General features: G+C 53.5%; 1 protein-coding gene across 2 annotated transcripts; it reads left to right on the top strand.

The window, feature by feature from the left end:
* The first annotated feature begins 9,693 nt into the window (after positions 1-9,693).
* On the top strand, positions 9,694-15,765 carry CST7 (cystatin F). 2 transcript variants are annotated; one of them, XM_032994078.2, is made up of 4 exons: positions 9,694-10,149; positions 14,124-14,296; positions 14,613-14,729; positions 15,198-15,765. In XM_032994078.2, exons 1-4 carry the CDS (start codon positions 10,077-10,079, stop codon positions 15,273-15,275), a joined length of 441 nt encoding a protein of 146 aa, XP_032849969.1. In that variant the 5' UTR covers positions 9,694-10,076; the 3' UTR covers positions 15,276-15,765. The 2 variants fall into 2 exon arrangements, with proteins under 2 accessions (XP_032849969.1, XP_009961188.2); XM_009962886.3 differs by having other exon boundaries at positions 9,694-10,152.
* Positions 15,766-22,121: the final 6,356 nt, after the last annotated feature.

Genomic DNA, 22,121 nt, shown 5'->3' with positions numbered 1-22,121 from the left:
AACCAGTGTCTCCAGCACGGCTAAATTAATTCTGCCAGTCTGTAACACTGAGCAGCACTTGCTCCTTCCACGAAAAGCGCGGAAATCCTGTGCAGGACCCGGAGATGGGGTAACCAAGCATCACGTTGTTTCCTGACCACCACTGCTCAGCTCACACAGTGCTCTGAAGCAGGGAGGCTGGTGTCATTTCTGGATTCTTTTATAAAAATTTAAGCACAGCTATTCCACCCTGGTTCATTACCTGGCTTGCTTCACAGGCACTAAGGGAGCAGGAGCTGTTCATAACCGTCGTCCCAGGCCGAGCTGGTTTTGAGAACTCCCTTTTGTCTGCAGACAAGGGCCTTGAAGATCTAGCTTAGCGCCAATGACCAAAATCTTCCTCAAACTCTCCTCCATCTCCCACTCCTATCGGCAATGGACAGCAGAGGTTGCAGCAGCAGCCCCAGGACCCTCTTTCCCAGGGAAAGCTGTTCATGTGGATTTGCACCCCCCCTCCAGACTCTCCAAACACCACGAGTGCAGAACCAGCAGTTTCGCTATGTGAGCGAGCCACACAGGGGTTTCATTTATTTTTTTCTTTCTTTTTTTTTTTTTTTTTTTTTTCTCAATGCAGATTTCTCTCCATTATGGCTCTGTCCTGTTGTAAGGACAATCTTTTCTCTATTAAGCTGATTATCTGCTGTTAAAGGGAAAAAGGCTGAATGCAGGAAAATGCATAGCTACGTTTCAGGGGGAGTGGGAGGGCAGGGATGAGAATTGCTGTGAAAGGGCTCTTGGTGCGCTCCTGAAGGATAATTAAGCCCTGACTGATTCTTCACTTTTGTTGCCATAGAACTGACTTAACCACATTTTTCAGTGCTGGTAGATCACACTTGAGTGGCTTTTTCCGCCTCTGCCCAAACTGCGGGGAGATGCAGAGAGGCTGGGAAGGGAAGGGGGACTTCACCTGCTGCCCCGAGCCCCGGCGCCCCCAGGCACCTCCCAGGGCAGAGCTGTCCCCCAGCCTTGGGCGTCGGTGTGCCGGACACTGCTCTGCTTGGCTTAAACCCCATTCGGGGCACAACGGATTCCTGCTCCCTGTGGGAGAACACCCTCGACTCGACACCATCCTGGGAGCCCCGGGGAGCATTTTGCATGTGTTGGTTGGTGCTGCCACCTGCATCGGAAATCAGACCTCAGCCCTCCCTCGCATCAGCTGATGGTTGCTCCTCCCGGAGCTGAAGCGCCAGGTGAGAGCTGGAGTGGTGGCCGAAGGGGCCAGAGCGCGGCGGAGGCGTGACGTGCGGAACACAGACTCCACAATCTGATAGATTGTAAAGTAGGTCTGTTTATTCAGCGCTGGGCACACAGGGGATCGCTCCTCCGAATGTGTGTGCTACCATGTGGCACCGTTGCCTTAGATTTATAGAGCAAATGATTACATATTCATAATATTTTGCAATACGCCTATACATATGCATCACCTATCCCCGCTTCGTATTAAAATTAGCATTTCCATGATCTCCTCCCAGTTGAGTCTGCGCAGTGAGTTCCTTTGGTCCTGGGCAGGGGTCGTGAAGGGCTGGGCGGTGGTCGTGGGAGGAAGTATCTCCTCTTCCTCAGTGCTGAACTTTTCACCCCGAATTCCTGCGCAGTCTCTGTCACCCCCTGGACCCGCAGAGCAGGTTTGTGCCGGTTGTGGGGTAATCTTCACTTACTCAGGGGTGGAGGAGGCTTTTTACTTAAACAGGAGATAGTGGTTGAGCAACACAAACACCTCGTACAAGCTAGGCAAACTCTTATCTCGACTATTTCCCTGTCATCCCCTTCTTGCTATTCCCACATTAACCCTTACATCCCCTGTTCCTATCTAGGCCCTGTATCAGGCGGACGGGGGCTGTCCGATCCGAGCCTCCGCGGTGCCCAGGACCTGGGAACCTGCCGGGTGGAGAAGCTGCCCGGAGTTGGGAACAGGGTGCCTGAACTCAGCTGGAGAGCGCGGGTTTGCCTTCCCTCACCCTGGGAGGCCGGCCCCACGCTCTGCCCCGCAGGCGCAGCCCTGCGTCCTCGCTCCGTCTTGCGGCTTGTGCCGAGACTGAGCCCGAATATAGAAAACACAGCGTTTGTCTAAAAAGCAACCCTGGGCGGCTGCCAGTCCGAGACGGCCTCTCACGGTGACCCCTCCTCTGGCCACCTGAAAGGCGTTTCAGCAGCTCTGACCCTCTGCAGCTTCCCCACCGGACACCATGGCAAATACTTTCGGTGCATCCGGAGCCACGAGGTCAGTCAATTTTCCCCCACAAAAGAGAAGTTTAAATTTAAATTTAAATAATCACTTGATCATCTTATTTAAAAAGATGCAAGACTGAGTGCAGCACATGCTACTTTTGGGGAGCCCCTCTGCCCTAAGGGCAACCATCCCCACCAGTCGTGTTTCTGAGTGGGGCACAGGGCAGAGCACGGGGACCCTGCGTTTCGACATCACTCCCCAACACGCCGCTCCCAAAGCAGAGCACAACATTTGCTGTTCTCTTGCCAAAAGCATCCGCCCTGTCTCGAGAGAAGCGTTCAGTGTGAGGGCGAACAGGAGGGGTGCCAGCGGATGGCAAGTGAGTGCAAACAGGACGGGGAACCCAGCCTGGGCAAAGGCACAACCAGCCCCAAGTCCCAAAACACGCGGCACCGTTTCCACAGGTCCCATGTCAGGCTGAGTGAACAGCGGCTGAATTCATCTGCCAGACCCCTGGGAAGAGAAATGGCAGGTTAGCTGAAGCCACTCCTGCACCGCATCCTTAGAGGGCAAGAACGGGCTTTCAGAGCCTCTCTCAGCCACCGCCTCAGCGCAGGTTTAGGGGCAGGACCCACCCGCGTTTGCGCTTGTTCCCGGGCACCTGGATGCAAAATCCACGCAGACCACGTTTCCCCTTTTTTTGCAGCGTTACCCACCCCTGCTGAGCTCATGTATCAGCACACGACCTCCCCGCTCCGCCGATGTGACAGTCCCTTCCCTTTTTGCAGAGGAACAGCGGCCTGTTTCCTCCAGGGTGACGCAAGGGGAGGAAAAGCAGCTGTAACCAGCAGCTGCCGGCGGGCGTTCACACCCATAGAGGCTTTCTAATTGCTTCTAATTGTCCACGGTGGTAGCTGGTGTCTAACAGGGAGTTCACAGGTTCCTTTGGTGGGTGCTTTCCGGGGGGCCTCTTGCACAATAGACCCTAGTCCATGGCAGGGACCTCCAGCACTATTGACACGCAAGCAGTTAACAACATTAAGTGTTCCCCTAAGCCCATGGCTCTGCCCGGGCTCTTTCCAACTGATAAAATAACGATCTATTCAACTAGGCTGGTCTCCTTCAAGGAGGCCTGCAGCTGCCAGTGCCTCCCTCGGTCACCTCTCAGCCCTTGATTCAGTTGCTGTGAGGTTTGCGGGGGCTTGCACAGACGTCTGACTGCAGCGGGCACACGCAGGGTCAGGCAGGGGGTAACAGTGGCGCGAAAGCCACGGGGGACGTGGGTGAGAAGGCAAGGTGCCACAGCGACGAGAACTCAACCGGCAGCGCTTCATTACTCATCTTAGGGGATGGTCTCGCCAAGAGGCTCCATCACCAAGTAGGACCTGCCTGGTGCCAGGTGCTGTACAGAGGCCTGACGAGAGATGGCCATTAGCAAGACAAGCAAAATATAGAGGCAGTGGGGAAACTGAGGCAGGGAGCCTCTGCAGGGACACCAACGTCTTCTGATCGGTAATTTCCAGTGAAAACAGGCTCCCCAAACGGGATTGAGAACAAGGTGATTTGAAAAACTTTCAGGGTACTTTAGGAGAATAATAATCCTCCCCTCCCTGCTGTGCTCCAGGAGAAGGTGCGGGGCTACAGGGACCTTTGCTCTGGGCCTCTGTATATCATGTTCCTGTTAGAAACGAAGGATTTGTTCTTACCAAGGTAACCAGGCTCTAGCTGATTTCAAATTCAATTAGCAAACCTTGGGTGCTGCAGTGGGAATAGCACCAGGACCTTAGTGAAACACACATCTCCTTCCTCACTGCAGCAGTTGTAGGGAGGAGCAAGTTTGCCTTGGAAGTGGACTACTGCAAGTATTCAGGTGGAGAGGGAGATGGGAGCTTGTTCATCTCCAAATTAATAGAACAGCCCCGAGGTAAAAGAGGAAGGGGTCTCTCCATACACCCGTCCCTTATAAATACCCCACGGGGTGGTCTACAGGCAATCTCTGAACACCAGCTGGCAGTGCTGCTGGCGGACTAAATACTGCCGCGGCTGTGCTCCCCAGCCCCGCCACTGATCTGGGCCTCCTCTTCTCTTCTCTCCTCTAGAAATGTATGGTAACCAGATTGTCCTCAAGTCTTCCAGCCCGCTTTCATACCCAGTTGAAATTCGTCAGGTCAGAAGTTACTGCTGGTGGAAAACCCGATGGGACCGCACGAGCCTTGACCGCTCTGCAGAACCCCGAGTACCCGTGCAGCGGCGGCACGGGCGGGGTGTTAGGGAGCGCCGAGCACGTGGCAGAGCAGGCACGGGAGCGCAAGGAGACAAATCCCCCAGCTGGGCTCAACCCACCGGTGTCAAACCCCGATTTCTCCCCTCCATCCTGTTGCTACCAAGCACACAGACCCGTAATCCCAACCGTGGCCACCACTGCTGACTTAATCCTACACAGGGACATTCGTTCTGATCCATCTTCCTCCTCCCCTTGCACCCCATCCAACTTGGTCAGCCACGGGCCTGCTCAGCGGGGCGTCAGTATCCCGAGTGACCTCGTACTGTAAAGCTGCTGCTATATGAGCTGCACGATTTTCCACTTAAAAAAAAAAAAGACGGGCTGGAGAGGTGTTGCTGCTATAGGAAGGCAGAGGAGCAGCCGCCGAGTCCTCACCTCAATTCTTTATCCCGGTCCTTCTTCCCTGGACTCTCCTTTCTCTGCACCTCAACACGTTTCAGCATCGGCAAAACGCAGGTCTCCAGTGTGGAAGAAGTCATCACGCCCACCTCTTTCACCCTCAAGGCTTAAAGTCTGCTGTTGCCACGCTGCCAAACTATCACCTGTTTTCCCATGTACCACCCCACCAAAAGCTGAAAGGTGGTGATTTCTCGAATCCAGCTGTCGTGGTTTGGGCCTGGTTGGCAGCCAACCCCAACGCAGCAGCTCTTTCTCCCTTCCCCTCCGGCAATGAGAAGGGACAGAGAGCCAGGCTTGGGGTTCAAGATAGGGCTGGGATGGGGGAAAATCCCCCTTTATGGTCACGAGCAAAAGGCAGACTCGTTAGGGGAAGAAAAAAAGAACATACATTTATTACAGACATTAACAACACATAACAGAATAGGGCAGTGAGAAGCATTGCCACAACTTGAGAACACCTTCCCCCCACCCCTCCCTCCTTCCCGGGCTCAGCTCTGCTCCCGATATCTCTACCTCCTTCCCCAGGGGCGCAGGGGCAGGGAATGGGGGGTGCAGTCAGTGCTGTCACTTTCTTCATCTTCGGTGAGGGGAGTGTCCGAAACTTGTTCCCCCTGCTCCATCGTGGTCCCCCTCTCACAGCAGACAGTCCTCCACAAACTTTCTCTGACTTGAATTCCTCCCACGGGCCGCAGCGTTCCCCACACTGCTCCGTCATGGGTCACTAACTCCCTCCGACTGGATTCCCTCCCACGGCTGCAGCCCTTCCCGAGCTGCTCCGGTGTGGGACTCCCCCGCATGCTGCAATCCTCCCAGCACTGAATTACAGCAGCGGGGCTGCCTTTTCCCATGAGACCCCGGCCTTCTTCGGGCACAGCACCTTGATCTGTGGCCATAAATCAATGTCTGCTCCACCGTAGATCTCCATGGGTGGCAGGGGGGGGCCACCCTGCCGTCTCCCCACAGGATACAGGGGGGTCTCTGCTCCGGCACACCTCCCCCCTCCTTCCTTCCTCCGTTCCTCCACTGACCTTGGTGTTCACGCAGCTGCAGCAACTCCTCCTCACCAGCCCCACTGCCCGTCACCACGTCCCTCCTTAAAAACGTTCTGGCAGAGGCGCAGCTGATGGGCTCAGTTTTGGTGCAGAGGTGGAGCTGACTCGGAGCTGGGGGAGCTCCGAGAAGCTTCTCACAGGGGACCGCCCCGATAGCCCCCTCCCCTGCTACCAAAAAACTCCACCACTCACTCAACCCAGGACACCAGCCGAGAGCCAAACCAGCATCCTCTTGCTCAGATCCTTCATTAAAGCAAAACCAACTAACTTAGCTGCCCTGGGGAGCAGATAAAAGCCTGGAAAATGTAGAAAAGATTAAAGGAAAAAAAACCCCACAACTATTGACACTGGTAAATGTGTCTTAATTAAAACTTCTGAAGGCACAATTCAGAGACGCTCCAGTCATCCTCCAAGTCCCTGAAAAACTTAATGAGATTAATTTTTCTTACAGTCCCCCATTGATCTGTGAAGTGCAAAAACGGAGTCAGAACTGAAAATGAAACATTGTGGGGCAGGGCTAGATACTGATTACGTGTACAGGAGTGGGAACCCGGCCTGAGCCCTCGCAGACCCCGCTGGCATTAACCCAGGAAGCCGGGGTGAAAACTGCTGGGCTGTGCTGTGTGGCTGAACATCTGCCTCCAACGACAGAAGCAAAAAGTGGCGCTGGAGAAATCCACCTCCTGCACCAAACGTGATGAAAATCAAACTGCAGGTACTGCGGGGGTCTGCTTCTTCAGTAGGAAAGGAGGACGTAGTCACATCTTATGGATAACAGAAGTTGGTGTTGGTTTGGGTTTTTTTTTATTTTAATCAAGAAAATCCCCACAGTTGCACCCTGTTTCCAAAGCCTCTGGTAACCCAGCCCAAGAGTGAGAGAGAGAACAAATTCTGCAAATTACCTTGCAGAAAAGAGCGCAGGCTTGGTATCTCGTGACTGGCAATAAACACCCCCCACTCGCACAAAGGCAAACGCGAGGGATCTTCACAGCTGCAGGTCTTGTAAGACCTATTTAACGCAGCTTAATGCAGAAAGATGGCAAGCTTCATTTAGTCTGGGCTAGGGCTAGCTATGTGCTGGTCGGGAGTCCTGCTCACACAGCAACAGCCACATAGTGTGCCACTCCGAAAGCAGCAACCGCCCCACAGAGTGCCCCACACGCCCTGTGCGGGCGTGGAGGGGGTGGGCTACACATGCATGCCAGGGAAAGTGGGTGAAATTCCCATCGGTGACCCTGGGGGAGCTTCAACACGAAGAGAATTTTCTGGGGTTGGATGTCAGGCATCACGTCGTGCTGCTCCACTCCTCCGGGAGATGCATTTGTGGCACAGAGCAGCGTCCCGGGAGATGGCACCTGGCTGCCATGAGACGTGGCAAGAGGACAACGGCCCCAGACTCCAGTGACAGGCTCCTTCACAGCACAAAAATTCCCAAAGAAAAATAACAAGCATTCACATACTGTGGGCTTGAAGGAGTTCGCTATTGCTTGTCAGTTATTGGGGGAGGAAGTTTTTTGGTGATGTGGTGTTTGTGGTTTTTTACATAACAGTACTAGCACTGTTAATGCTACCGGTCATTAGCGAGCGCTCCGTTACTTCCTAGGAGAAAAGAACTGGAGAAACTTCCTCAACAGTCATAAAAGGTTCATTAGCAAAAGGAAAAGTTGGCTTGGAAGAGCTGTAAACGAGTGATTTTATGGAGGGAAAGGGGCGCAGGAACAATGTGCCCTCTGCACGTACACACTGCTTTAAGTCCCTGGCTGGCTTTGTAAATGCTGCTAACGAGTCAAGCAGCGCTCTTTGGGAAAGAGCAGGTCCTAGAGCAGGTCCTAGAGCAAGTCCTAGAGCAGGTGCTAGAGCAGGTCCTAGAGCAGGTGCTAGAGCAGGTGCTAGAGCAAGTCCTAGAGCAGGTGCTAGAGCAGGTGCTAGAGCAGGTCCTAGAGCAGGTGCTAGAGCAGGTGCTAGAGCAGGTCCTAGAGCAGGTCCTAGAGCAGGTCCTAGAGCAGGTGCTAGAGCAGGTGCTGGGCTCCCCAGGACAAAGTCCGTGGCGGCACAGGTGCCGGCGCAGCAGGACAGCCGGGAGGCAGCGCGGGTCCCCGTCAGCCCCAGCAGCTCCCCTCTGCCCGCGGCACCGGCCAGCGGCCACCCGAGAGCTCAGAGCTCCCCCGAAGCCGCGGGCACCCTCCCGGGCAAGAAGCAAGCCCGAGGCATTGCTGGCTTTGGAGTGGGCTGGAACAGGGTCGCTGCCCCGCGGGTGTCCCCCCCCCGACACCGGGGGGAACTCTGCTCCGCGGGAGGTTTGCCGCTTGCCTTTGGCCTCTCCGCAGAGGAAGGGGCTCCACCGAAGGGCACCCCGATCTCCCCGCGCTCCGCTCCGAGGCGGGGCGGGATGCGCTGCGCCGGCCGGGACCAGGCAAGTCCGGGCTGCGGCACAGTGACTTACCTCCGGGCGCCCTCCGCTGCCAGCCGCCCGGGACCCACAGCCCCCCTCCCACCCAGCTCCGAGCACCTCACCACCCCCCCTGCCCCCGTTAGTCACCCCACACCAAGCCCTGTCAGAGGGCTGCGAGTGGCGGCCCGAGGCGCTCGTTGTAAGCGAGGGAAGAATCTACGGTCTAGAAAGATCCCCCCGGTGCCTCACGCTGGCCCCCCCCTTCTTGTGGGGGGGGGGACTCGGCTGCCGACCTAAAGACATTCCCCTAGAGTCTTGCAGTGAGGCAGGGACTGTGGAGCACGGTTCTCGAGGAGAAAGGGAGGACGGAAAGTACCCGATTCAGTCCCTGCCTGTGCCACAGTTGCAGGACAGGCCACTGTGTGAGCTCAAAAAAAAAAAAAAGGGAGGGGTGGAAGGGGCAAAAAAATCCAAATATAGTCCCCCTCTCATTCTCTCTCAATGGTTTCCACAGGCTTTGGAGTCTGATTCAAAAGCCCTAATCAAGCAGGACTGATGATAAATGTGAGTCACCACGCTTGCCCCATTCCTTCTTGGTGGGATGTTCCAACAGAGGGTTTACCTAATCCCCTCCTACAAGGAAACACTAAGATTATTTTTCTCCAGCTTCTTACACAGCACCCACATTGTCCTGCATTGGGGTTTTCCTTTAGGCAATAAGAGGTCTTTGCTCAGAAAGGAGCACAGTCCATTGCTGGGGCAAGTCAAAGGCAACCATCCGGCCCACCTGGAAGGAACGCACATACCCAGGCCGAGGTCCACCCCGCTCGCCCTTCAGCAACGCCCCAGGTCATCTCCCGGTCTCCCGACTCTGGCAGCTGGTCATTTCAGGTGCATCCCAAGGTCCGGCAACCCGGCCCTTTCCCCAGACTTGCAAGCTCCTCAGCACGGGCCAACGCTGCCTGGGGAGGACCTGTCTGGAAACAGAGTACTGACCAAAAGGGAATCCAACCCCAGAGCTGAAAAGCTTTGCAAGCCACAGAGGGCCGAAGTACACCCCTCCCCGCGTTCCTCCTGCTCGTTGGAAAGCACCTAGGGAGAACCTCACCTCCGCTGAGCCTAGCACGGCCTCGTCCTCTTGGAAATGTGGGGCACAGTGCCCTCTGCCACCAGAACCAAAACTCTCTTCCGACTGGCTCTGCTCACACAGCCCCCTCAGGCAGGTACCCCTAAAACTTCCCTGTCTCCATCACCCAAACCCCCCATCTCCACGTCCGGGGAAGCTGGGCCCACCTTCTCTGTCAGGCTTCTCCCCACCCAGACACCCACACCCAAGTCACCCCCAGGGCTCCCTGCCCCTTTCTTAGGCATCAAATTTCCCCATGAATCTTAAAGCATATGACTGTTACCCTCCTCGCCCCCACAGCACGTCCCGGTGTTACATCACACGTGTCTGCCCACGCTTCTGCACGACCCCTGCGGATCACGAAAGCCCTCGCCTGGCGCAGGACCGGTGCTGCTATCACCAAGCCAGAGCTTTGTGGCCAGCCCTCGAGGTGGCTGGTCATCGGCGGGAGACCGAGCCTGCAGCCGAGCTGCTGCGACGATTCAGGGGGGTTTTTGGGTGGTTTTTTTTTCCTCCCTCTCAGCCAATAAGAGCACCCGGAGGCACATCTTCCCCCGCAGGAAGCAGGGCGGTCGCTCCTCTGGCCGGCGGGCTCCTCTCCTGCAGCGGTGGCGATGGCACTGAACACCACCTGCAGCTTCGCGGCGCTTTGGTGCCTGGCACTCTGGAGCTTCACCGGGACTTCAGGTGGTAAGAGTGGAAAGTCATTTCTGTTTTCCTTACGCCGCTTTCTAACGCGCCGGTAAGTGACAGCCCTCCTCCAACCGCTGCCCGTGCTGGCTCAGCGCTGCGGGGTTCACGCTGCAGCTGGAAATCCAACTGCTGTAAAAGACTTTCTCCCCTCGAAGCAGACCGTGGTATCGAGGGACACCGTCTAAGGACTCTGAAGTCAACTTACGGTTTTAACTTGCTTGTCGGTGTTTAGACTCTGCGTGATCTTGATTATTAAATCTAAAGGCTGGGGGCAGTAATTTGACTGCTAGGTACAGACGGGCACTTGAGAGCTGATTAGCTGGCTTTAATGAAACATTACCCTGGATCGTTTCTTTCTTTGCTGAGCAGCGAAACTCTTGATCGTAGCTGGCCTCACATTGTCAGGACGGGAACTGCAGACAGAAGCGTCTTCTCTCTTGTTGCTTTTTGTTCTACTTAGGTTTTACTTCGGCTCCCACACACAGAAACTACTAATGCACTCAGGGATGTTGTTTGGTTAGCCAGTAGCTTTTTGTTTCGGCTGCGGTTTCCTTTGGGGGTTGCAAAGGCATGCAGGAACTTGGCTGCATCTTAAATGTAGAGATAAAGCCTAGCCTTGCTCCTACTAACGGGGAAGAGGTTTCTGAAAGCACCTCCCGATAAAAACGCGACCTGTTGCAACCTGCCCACTTGCTACACTCGCAGGCTGGGAGAGGGTACCCACGGGATTGCACCCTCCTGCTGCAGGAACAGGGCCCCCAGATTATTCCTCGATGAGGAAAGCACAAGAGAGACCCTCTTAATACAACATTCAACTCATCTCTGCAGGAACGTTATCTCCTGCTTAACGACAGGCAGGTAACTCAGAGCAAGCAGAGGCTGCCCTACCACTGTCCAACAGGAGGAAGGCGGCCGGCTTTGCCCCCTCTCTTCACACCTCCGCACCCAGACGCGAGGATGGGTCTGAAGTACAGACGGCCTGGCTCCGAGCACCGCCCTGGAGAGCTGCTCTCCCCAGCAAGAGCTGCTCTCCCGGGTCGTGAGAGCGCATCCTCTGCGTGCCGGAGGTGCCAGGCCAAGGCAGGCAGCGCCTCTGCTCCCTCCCACCCCGGGGCGACCCGGGATTCACCCCCACCGGAATGCCTAGAGCCCCGCACTGTCATCTGGCCCGCCGGGCCATTCTGCTTTGCTGCTGGAGCAGGGCCATCACCTTGCACACATTCAACTTCTTAAGGTCACGGCCCTCCAGGGCCAAGCTAGGGAAGAAGCTGTCAGGAAAGGTTGAGGTGAAGCAAATCAGAACTACAGGTGCCTCACAGCAGGGAGTTTCTGGGTTTTCAAATACAGCGGTGCGGACTGTTCCAAACAGCAAAAGTGATTTCAGACCAGCGTGCGCACCGCGCAGTGACCACCCTGAATGATAACCAAAGCACATAAAGGAAACCAAATCCTAGCCTTGAGGAGCCCGGGTCACCAAACTGGGGGGGTAAAGTTCTACCATAAAGGCTTAGTAGAGCTTATACTCAACACCAAGTTGCAATGGGTGAAGAAGATGAAGTGCCCGGTACCCCCTGGTGAAAGCTGGGGCAGGAGTGTACTAGCCTACCACCTGCCTACAGCACACGGGACATCACCAACCTCCTACCTGCCTACAACGTGTGGCCCCACTCGCTAGGCTGCCAGCCCCCCTCTCCAGATGTTGCCTTTCAGAGGCTTTGCCACGTGTGACACAGCTGGATCTACCAGGCACTGGAATCGGGAACAAGGGCGCCGTGCCCCCTGACTCTTGCTTGGAGTAGCACATTTCATAGTTTTCTTCCCATACACGCAGCGTGACTTCAGCCAGCCTCATTCACCCTGACACTCCACGCCTAAAAAGGACATCACCACGACTCAGGAGGTGTTGAGGGCTATTAAGTCGCAAAGGGACCTTGTGCTAAGATTGAAAAAGCCTGTGGTTATCTCCTCCGACTGCAAGGGACAGTATCTGCTGTCAGCACCCCCACCACTGCCACATCTGACTTTCCAACGGGCGTAAGAGCATAGATTCAAGCAAGGCCTTCTTGATTCTAGATTCACCCTAACCCCCAGGCTGAGTCCCTGCTCAGGGCGGGAGGGCAGACATCCTTTGGAATCTTACCCGGGAGCTGAGCACTGCTTAAGACGTGCTGCCTGAGAAATACCTTCAGACCTAGACTGCATGCTCACGAGCTTCTGTGACTCTTGAATCCCACTCCTGCTGCGGTAGGAAAATATCAATCAGCCCACAGAGAATAGTCTCAGGCCCTACAAGTGGGTTCCGGGCTGCTGGGTGAAAAAACACTGCCAGGCTGCCCAGCACTGGCCGCACACCCAGTCCCAACGTGTATCAGAGACATGGGACAGGAAAGCTCCTCACCTCCACACCAGACACAAAGCCACTCGCAGAACACCTGCTCCTTTCAGGAGCCCCCAGCTCCCACCTGCAAGAAAACATGGGGGTCGTTATGGTAGCTGGGGTATCAGCCAGGAGGGGACGTGAATTTGGACATCCTTGGGTTGAGGAGGGACGTGAAACTGAGTCTCTCCCTTGCAGGCCAACACTTCAATCCCTGAGCAGTGTTACTCGGGGGTGCAGCAATGAATACCTGCAGGGGAGGATGTGATAGTGTAACTAGGACCTAGATAAGCAACCTCAAAGCTGAATTTTTGCAGCCTCCTATGCGTAGATGGCATGTAATGCCGGCGGGGTTTTTTTTAAATAGGCTCTGGATCACCAAGTTGCCCCTCTCTCTCCTACTTGGGTTTCTCATTACAAACTGGCTTAAACACAGAGTCTGCTCTGTGCCTGGCTGTTAGTGAGCGATCCAGCTGTGAAAAACAGCTGGAGGTGGCAAAACGCTTGACTTCCACAGCAAAGTCAGGACAAGGTCTGCGTGCACACCTGCGTGCCCTGCACGCACGGGCTTGCTGCCCACACACACGCAGAGAGAACCCCACGGGCCACCTCCTGCACCGGCACCAGCAGCGCCTGCACAGCCACGGGGGCAGGTCGAGGATTTTTTCCTCGTTTGCATTTCAGAAGTGAGAAAATGGAGGGGAAGGCAGATGCCGAAGGGGAGGAAAGAATGACATCAGCTGTGAGCTTCAAGGCTCTTTTAAATTACTGAAACGACGAGCAGGGCATAGGGAAATTAGCTACGCAACCGAGTATATAGCAATAAGTGGAAAGAAGTGCTCAATCTTGAAAGCTCATGGGTTCCCCCCTCAGACTCCATTTCCTACACGCCTCGCTCCTCCCCTGGAGAAGATGCTCCTTGCCCTTTGGGTCAGGGCAGCAGCACTGCAGCACCCAAAGCAGCCCGTTCGGCAAGCCCGGGGGGAGCTAGCCCGAGTGCTGCCCCAGGCCCTTCCCTGCCCGCCTGGGGAGCACCCGCGCTCTCTCCTTCGGCAGCAGGTAGAAGGAAGGTGCCTTCCCCTCACCTTTACCACCGCCTAAATCCCCCTAAATAAAAACCTCAAGGTGCCATCAAAGGATTAAGGAGGGGAGGGGTGGGAAGGACTTAGGTCTGCAAGCTAAACCTGGCGTGCCAGGTAAGGGCAGCCCGGCTCCGCTAGCCAGTGTTTGCAAAATGATACTGTGCCCTGAGCAACGTGGTCTAGCTTTGTAACTAGATTCAAAGTTGGGCCTTCTGTGAGCTGGGAGTTGTACCAGAGATGTTCTGAGTAATACTGATGACACCCTGGCTTCTCCTAAGTCAGCTGGAGCTCTGCTACCACTTCTAGCAGCATCTTTTTATGTCACTTCATTCCACAGGATTGTTTCAAACGTATAAAGGAAAATCACTTCGTAATAGACGCAAGCAGAGTCCTTCTGAAGCCCAAGTGCATTGGACCAGGAAGAACGTTTAGCACTGGTTCAGGGGGCTGAAGCTCCCGCCGTTTCAGGCACCTGATGTGTTTTGCACCCATGTTTTGTGTTGTTTCAGCTACCTACGTCCCACCCCCTCATTCCACCATGAAGCCTGGCTCCCCTGTCCCCATGAACACCGACAACCCTGGCGTTCGCAAGGCAGCTCGCTTTGGGGTTTACAGATACAACAACAGTTCCAACGACCTCTTTCTGTTCAAGGAGTCACAAATAAACAAGGCCATGGTACAGGTAAGAGCGGCCCAGCCTCCCGGTGGTTCCCCGGAACATTTACCAAGTCACCCTCTTAGAGAGCACCGAGACCTGGGAGGGCCTGATCCTCCTCAGAACTGCTGTGCATGCCTGAAGATAAACAGCACGTGGCCCTCCATCCCATTTAACTTCTCCACCTGAGGGCTCTGCCCACCCCCACCCCACTAATTCAACACAGAACACTTTAATCCACTCCACCGCACACAATTCCCAGATGTAGTACTTGATTCCTAGCCAGGATTTTGGCATCCCTTTCCCCTGCCTTTCCTTTAAAGGAGGAAACTACTCTCTCTAGATTGTCAGAGGGCTGAAATACATGCTCCATGTGGAAATCAGGCGCACTGTGTGTGAGAAGAGGGAGCACTCCAGCCTGGACAGCTGTCACTTCCAGAGGAAAAAAAGCCTGCAACAGGTATGTGTCCCAGTTTCTTTGGGGTAGCCAGAAAGCGCGGGTGATTCTTGGACACCTCCGGCTGTACAGCCCAGCTCTGCCATGTCCCCGTCGATGTACAAGTGCCCTCTGCGCCGAGCCAGCTGGGGTGAGGTGGGGTAATAAACAGCACAAACAGCACAAAGAGCATCCAGGGCCAGCTCCTGTCCGCAAGGAGCCGAACCAGGCAGCGCCCGCCGGCCCATGTTCCCAGGTAACGCAGTGAACGCGCGCAGAAACAGAGCAGGTACCAATCAGGGAGGTTTCGCGGCGGGGGAGTCCTTACTCAGGCTTTCCCACTAAGATACTAGGACTTAGCAAACAGTACTTTTCCTGGGATAAAGGGGGCAGGCAAAAAGATGCTCCTGTCTTCTGCTCCATCACAGCCCACAGTGCCGAGACCAACCAGCCGCCACCTGAACTTCATCGTCGATTCCCCTTTATTTGCAGATGCTGAGATGCTATTTTGAGGTCTGGATGACACCTTGGTTACACAAAGCACGTGTCCCTGTTGCTCTCTGTCACTGACTCGCCTTTCCCCGTGAGAGCCTGACTTACAGGGCCTCTACCACCATGAGTTCTTCCTTGCCTGGACTGCTGAGGCCAAAACTGAAGTGGGGAACAGCTGTGCAGAATCACCACAGAGCTCTTCTCTTGAAGCACACCGTTGTTTTTCTCCCTGAGAAAGATGCTCCAAAGCGACAAAGACAAGACCTGTATTGACTGAATTTATTGCTATCCAGCTGTGTATCTGTTTTTCCAAAACTAAACTGCAGATGAGAGCATGTTGTCATTCATTCAGTAGAGCGTCATCCGCACTCTGGCTGAATTTCCAAACGGTGTGAGCACAAGCAGGAAGCTCTGTTGGGACTTGCTTTATCCTATGACGAATCTCCATGCAGCTGTGATGTAAACAAGTCTAAACCACAGCACATGTGACTACAACACTGAGGAAAGCATTACAACAGTGGGATAGTTTGCTCGGGGATACATACACACACACACACACACACACACACACACACACAAAAAAAAAGTCTTAAGAGTCTCCAGTGCTACAGAAAAGGTTAGACATATCTGTCAGGAATGTGTGAGATAGAGTTGTTCCTTCTTCAAGACAAGAGTATGGACAAGGCTGTCTTCAAACACACCCACAGCCCTGAAATGACAGTCTAACTGGTGCTTCTACTTTAATCAAAAGCTAATCTATGCTATGAAATGGCATCATTGCAAATGCCAAGGTGAATAAACTCAATCATATTCCCAAAGCATATTTTTGCCGAGGTTAAACAATGCAGTTGCACTCAGGTTAATACAAGATATTCAATCTCTGGCTGACCACAGCTTATATTTAAGTTTAGTAGAATGACGGTTTTCTCTAGGTGGGCATCTACCACTCTTTCCTCTTTCAGCCTTCACTCTTCATTTCACGTATGGGCAACTTACTGCTTGCACTGGACGAAGGCCCTCGTTTGGAAGGATTTGGGTAACTGCTTCCTTCAGACACCAATAAAGTCTGGGCTCGCGTTCAGTCACACACAGACCAGCACTTATAAAGAGACAGGGCCCTGACCCGAGCTATGAAGAACGCTTTCTTTCCTCAAACACCCTTTTTCTTCTGACAGTTGTTGCCTTTCTGCAGCAACGTTGCAACTCCTACTGGCAGTGACACCCCCACTTTCAGCCTTTATAACCACCGTTCAGTCAATAAAGGCCAGCGAAGGGCTCCAGGTCTTCACAGATCTTGAAACAGATGGATCTATTAACAGCATGGCTGAGGTCTCTGCTCCAAGTCACCTCAGAGCAAACCTTTGCTGGCTGGGCAAATCTCAGGTTCTGCTTCAGAAACATCACTTGTGACGAGCAGGTGGCCCAGCAGCAGCAGGTCAAGTTCAGCATGCAGTGCTGGAGAGGCAGCTGGGCTGCACCACGTCTCTGGGGACAGTAGTCTCTTAGCTGGACAAAAAGTGCTCAGAAGAAACCTCCAGAAGGGCCAAGATAGATGTAACGTGGTGCTACATTCATCCAGCACACAACCCACCGCGCTGACGGCGTGATGCCAGAGGCAAGGAAGAAGAAAGCCAACTATGGTGACTCCCCAAAGCCACGGCTTGGCTTTCCTGCTCAGTTTGTAAGAGAGCAAGAGGAGCCAGGAGGAGCTGCTCTCCGAATCTCAGAGGGCTTAGCAGTGGTCTTCAATCCCTCTTGCCCTCCCGCTGGGTGCTTCACACAACGCCAAGGGCTCCCAACCAGGCTGCCAGCTCCAGACAGAGCCCCGTTCCCCCCTCCAGCAGGACAGTCTGGTGCTCAGCAGCAGATGCCATCGGCCTTTCCCCCCGCCACGGCGGGGGTGCGAAGGCAGCCCCCCGCCAGCCTAGCTCTGTGCAGCGGCTCACGCAGGCAGTGAGCACACCAGAGAGCACTCCCACGTGCAGACCCTCACGGCCCTGGCATGAAGGGCTTCACCTCCATCTCCCCACCGAGGCAATTCCCCATTTGTCAAAGAAACAGAGCCAGCTGAACCTGGCGACATGCAGGCTGACAAACCCAACATACCCTTGCTGCTCTTTCCAGGAAAAAGCAGCGAGATCTTTCGGACCTCTCTCTATCCAAACAGGCTTGCTTGGAAGCACGTTTTACATAAAACCATTGCCAGCATTTACTGCAACACAGATGCAACCCGCACAGTGGGAGAGGAGACAAGCACCTTCTGAGAAAGGCAGATTAGCCCTTTGTTCACAGCTGCAGCCAAGTGTTGACTGTAAGGTCACAATAAGAAAGGCACACTGGAATAGCAGCATCCAACATCCCCCCAGGTAGATAACAGTCGTCACCAGCACCGAAGAAAGGACCAGAGCTAAAGTCAACTGAGCTCCTTCTGCCAGTCCCGAGCACTTCTCTCGGGAGGCGTGTGGGCAATTACAGTCTTGCATCAGGAGGACACCACTAGCACTGACCTGAAGAACTGCAGCTAAATATCATTTAATCACAGTGACATGCAGCAGTCAAAACCGAATGTCTCCGCCCTCTGCATCTTTGCTAGAATTTACAACAATTCATTTTCCAGGGAGGTCACACCCTTGCAGAGCTGGCTCAGGCTCTGACATCTGTTCCAGGCTACAGAGGCAATTAAATAAAAATAAATGTTTCTAGTAAAGAGTTAAGGGCATATGGAGAGAAGGGAAAGTTGTTCCTGCCAGCCCCAGGTGCTGGAGGAAAAGGAACGATCCCAGCAGTGACATTAAGAGCTTCGGGGACAACCAAAGCTGGTGCTTCAGAGGCATGGGTTCGTCCAGCAGTGCTCAAACAAGCTGAAGGAGCCGCTTCCCTCAGCCTCAGCTCTCTCTCCAGTGTGCTGGAAGCACTGGGCTCGGTGCATGACACACTTTCTTGGCTCAGCTGCTTGTAAGGATGCTCAGCCTCACCTGAAGAGTCGGCCACGTGGCAGGCCTGGCTGCACACCGTGCTTCTCAAGCCGAGCTAGCCCCAGTTTCGCCAGAGCTTCCCCGTGCCCAGTGATCCTAACACGGAGATCGGCACTGGCTCAAAACATTTGCTAGGCAAATATTTCCCCTCACACTCCCACTTTTCAAACTGCATAGGAAACAAACCGCCTGCCACCAAAATATAAAGCATTGCTGACTGACAGGCTTTCCACTCTGCATTCTCTTCACATCAGCAGCACCACAGTAAGGACCTGGAAGGCCCTTCTATACCAGTTGTACCCAATTTTACAACCTGACTGACTTCCAGGACAGCTGGGGGAGTCATGCATGCAACCGCTCAGAACCAAGACAAAGTTTAACTGGCAGCAGCTGGGTAAGGAGACATGACTTGTCCTGGCTGGAAAAAGCTTGTCTATAGATAACTAGTTACTCACTGCTAAATTTTTCAGTCCCTACCTCAAACAAAGCAGCAGAAATGAGCTGCTCCATGTGCTTTTTCTATTACTGGACTGTTTTCTACGCAAGCTAGATGGGAAGGTCCAAGTGTCAGCATCATCAGATCTCTGCTGCGATCACTGAGCAGACTGACCCAGAAGTGCAGGAGGTCATTATCTCACCTGCAGAGGTTAATGCCACAGACTCAGATTTAAAGGAATCAGACTCATGCCAAGGCTCTGCGAACGCGTTCATTAGCTGTTTACACTGAGATACCAACCTCTGCATGCAAGCGTCAGGGGCATACACGAGTTATCTTCCAGCAGCTCTACTACAGCAGGAGTTGGCTCCAGAAAAGGGACGTGGCAGTTAGCTGGGGAATAGCATGGTAAATAGCTTCAACAAAGCCTTCATCATACTTGTGTCCTGCAGAAACATCTGCTCCACCCGCAAGGCAAACCAAAACATATCTTTAAAATACACAGCTGGGGTGTACTCCAGCTCAGTTCCTTCTCCTTAGGCTGTTTTACTGCAGCGCTTTATGCTAAAGCAAAGATTTCCCCAAACCCTTCAGGAGACAGGGCACTGTTTGCCCACATGCCACCATCTGTCCCTGAATAAGTTTGGGTAAGACACGGGAAGCACCCTCAGGACCCTCTGGGAGTTGTGCAGAAAGGGTTTCCTCCCTTCTTAGGGAACCACAACTCCTTTTTCCCCGTCACCAAAACACAATCTTGCCCTGACAAGATCTTTAGATACTGCTGTAAATGCTCCTCCTACTTCCAGGGGGGCGATGTGTCCACACTGGAGAAGAGCCGGTCTCAGAGCTGCAAAGCTGTCATGTTCCTGCACTGATATCATCAAGAAAGAAGACAGAGTTTTTTTTCCCAAGCCTGACTTGTTCCAGCTTTCCCTTTTCTCAAGGCAGATGCTTCACCAGCCATCTAAAACTGTAACATGCCACCGACTCACCCTTCTGTGGCAGTGGAAGGAGCCCATAAAAGCAGTCTTCGCAGGAGCACCAAGGGGAGTGTATGCCAGCTTGTTTGTTCCCCAGGCATTTCAATGCTGCTGCATTACTCTGGGGGGGGCTGCATTTGAGGAACTGTTAGGGACTAAAAGCACCCGAGCTTCTATGAAAATACTCTTTTCAGGCACCCCGTCCACTGAGTAACAGAAGAGCTGTGTGTCAGTCAGCCTGTTCCCTCTGGGTTCTACAGCAGGCCACCCCACTTGTGCGTACAAAGGACGGACCATCAGGACCCAGCACAGCAGCAGGAATGGGAGCCACCATCACCACGGCTCAGGCAGGGCTCTGCTCAGCCTCTGCAGACTGTGGCTCCCCCCGGACTGGAGGGATGCAGGCCCTGCGTTCAGATGCATCTCATAAGATCCTTAACCTGGACCATGACACCTCTACCTGGTACTGCAGTTCCACCCTGGTCCCTCACCAATGTTGCAGCCATCGTGACAGTGTCTGTCCTTTCAATTTAGTGGCCATGGAGGCACTGGCAGGCTTGGGCCAGACATCTATCCCACTAGAAAGCACCAAGCATACCGACTTTCACCTCACGTGCCACCATCCCATTCTGCTTCAGCTTGAGCTCCAATTTGCAGGGCCAAGCACAGCACTGAAAAACCTTGCAGACAAGTTTCAGGTCACTGTCAAAACACAGGAGAGAGCAGCCAGATCACCTCCTGCCAGGGAAAAGACTGACCCATATTTATGTCCATAAAGCTCCAGCTAAAATGAAATGTTAAGGTTCTCATGACAAATGAAATGCCAGTGGCCTGGTTAAGCAGCCTGTCACCATGCAGTTTGTCGCTTAGAATGAAACTAAATTGTGCCACCTACTACAGTTTACATCTGGTACTTCACAGACACCTCAGTGGCTTTTACTTTTTTTAAGGAAACTGCTGACTGACTGGACCTGTACCCAGGGAACTCTATTTGTAGAGGCAGGACAGACAGGCTTTATTCATTCCGAGAAATTAAATAGAGAAAAACTGCACACTCTGTCCAAAGGCTTAACCTTTAGACAAACTCATTTAGGCCGACAGCTATCCAGCTACTTCCCAACAAAGCAGACGAGAACAACGAAAAATTTCTATTGCCTAGGGTGGTCACAGGCAGGGTAGGACATCAGAAACTATAAAACCTTTTACAGGCGCAATTTCCTGCTTGCCTCTGAACCCTACTTCCACAGTTCACCTCCTGCCCTCGGTACAGAGCCTGCCTTTTGTCTGCCCGCAGCCATTTCTAAGGCGGCTGTAGCTAAAGGCCCCCTCCTCAGAGCTGGGGAGGTCTGGCCAGCAAAGAACCCCCACCACCAGCCAAAAAGAAGTAGTGACTGAACTCCCGTGGGACGCCAGGGTCAACGAAGAACCCAAGTGTCCACCCCAGGCGCCAGCTCAGCTCCCTCCGTGCCGCAGCACAAGCCTTCACCACTGACTTGCTGGATTTTACAGGCGAATTGCTCCCCTTAGGAAGACTCTTGCACAGACAGCTCCAGTATCTTCACGGTGCCCAGCCTCCTTTCCTGACTGTGGCACTGGGCAGAACAACCCTCCCTGCTACCACAGGATTAAGAGCCCAGAAGGCAACAGCCCCAGTGAATAAGGACATTAGCTCTCCTCAGGGAAGATAACATCAGCCATCTATTAGAAGAAGCTGCTTTTGGGCTTCAGGTCTGCCGTGATTAACCATTTCTAGTCTTCTTGCACCTGCCCTGGAGATACTTCTGCCTGGCCACTGTCTGACAGTTTGGACTAGACTATTCAAAAGTCACGCCAGACAAAGCCACACTCTGTTAGATACCTCTCGTATTTGGCATTCTCTTTACCCCTTCCCCAAGGAAATCATTACTCACATGACCTCTGGGTCTGCTGTACTTGCTACAGAGCCCAGAGAGAACTAAAAAAAAGACTCGAGAACTTTTTGGTGGGACCACAGGATCATCAGTGTACTAAGTCTCCAACACCGGCCAGGAAGGAGTGAGGGGGTGAAAGAGTAGAAAAAGGATCAGAAACAAGTTCTGACCCAAGAGGCAACTCTTCATATGTCTTACCCCTCTAGAGCATCAGCAGCACTACAACTTATTTTTTTTTTCCCCCACTTCATAACTTCAGGGACAGTGTGATAAAGGGAGTTAGTCACATAAAAGCCATCACAGTCGGTGTGCCAGCTGAGGCCTACTACACTACAAAAGACAGCACAAGTTATTCAGTTAGATACTTTAGCAAGTGAATCACGAGAGGTAACAAGAGGCAAAGCTGTGCTTGCCCTGAGGTTACCAAAGCATCAGCATGAAACAAGTCCCGTAACAGACTTGCTTTTGCAACCCCAATTTTAAGATCCCATCGAGTTCAACTTCTGTATCCCACCAGAATGGGACAAATAGCTTTGGGGACTGGCAGGGCAATGCTAACCAGCTGCTGTTCAAACAGCCTGCCCCGCGCTGGGTTTTCCCAGAAAGAGGCATCACAAGCACGT

This window comes from Tyto alba, unplaced genomic scaffold (genome assembly GCF_018691265.1).
Source record: "Tyto alba isolate M040663 unplaced genomic scaffold, T.alba_DEE_v4.0 Super-Scaffold_16, whole genome shotgun sequence".
In the NCBI taxonomy this organism is placed as follows: Eukaryota; Metazoa; Chordata; class Aves; order Strigiformes; family Tytonidae; genus Tyto; species Tyto alba.
The sequence above is the reverse complement of the archived record's forward strand: the minus strand, read 5'-3'. Positions and strand labels throughout refer to the sequence as shown.